We start from the raw sequence: 403 nt of genomic DNA, 5'->3' as shown, positions 1-403 counted from the left end.
AAAAAAAAAATAATAAGAGAGTAGATACCAAAACAGGAAAGAGATGGTGAAGAAACAGAACAAAAAGAAAGAGAATACACAATAGTAAAAAGCAATGCTGTAATATCCCTAAAACCTGATCAACCTCAATTCCTTCCCTACTCTACCTCACCCCAGGCCCTTACCCTCCCCGTCATCCTGGTCTCTCGTTTCGTCATCATCACTGTCGCCACTGAGTGTTTCGACAGCAACCTCCGATTTCCGTTTCTCCAACTGTGGCTCTTGTTTCTCCTTCTTGGGCATGAGTGGGGTCCAGCTTCCATCTTTGTGAAGTGTGACCTCATTGCAGCTGGAGTTCTGTTGTAGGACTTCTTGAAAGTACCTAGCAAGGATCAAAAATAAATGTGTACTTTCTGGTTATGTG

The 403-nt window shown here is 42.9% G+C and overlaps 1 protein-coding gene across 1 annotated transcript in view; it reads right to left on the bottom strand.

Annotated features, from left to right (window-relative positions):
• LOC119594754 (E3 SUMO-protein ligase PIAS2-like) overlaps nt 1–403 on the bottom strand; it is a gene marked incomplete in the record, with an annotated part of 27,168 nt that overhangs the window by 17,634 nt on the left and 9,131 nt on the right. The window contains 1 exon segment of the mRNA XM_037943846.1: nt 165–361. Coding sequence (XP_037799774.1) covers nt 165–361 — 197 coding nt within the window.

The sequence above is a fragment of the Penaeus monodon genome, chromosome 34, assembly GCF_015228065.2.
Source record: "Penaeus monodon isolate SGIC_2016 chromosome 34, NSTDA_Pmon_1, whole genome shotgun sequence".
Lineage (NCBI taxonomy): Eukaryota > Metazoa > Arthropoda > Malacostraca > Decapoda > Penaeidae > Penaeus > Penaeus monodon.
The sequence above is the reverse complement of the archived record's forward strand: the minus strand, read 5'-3'. Positions and strand labels throughout refer to the sequence as shown.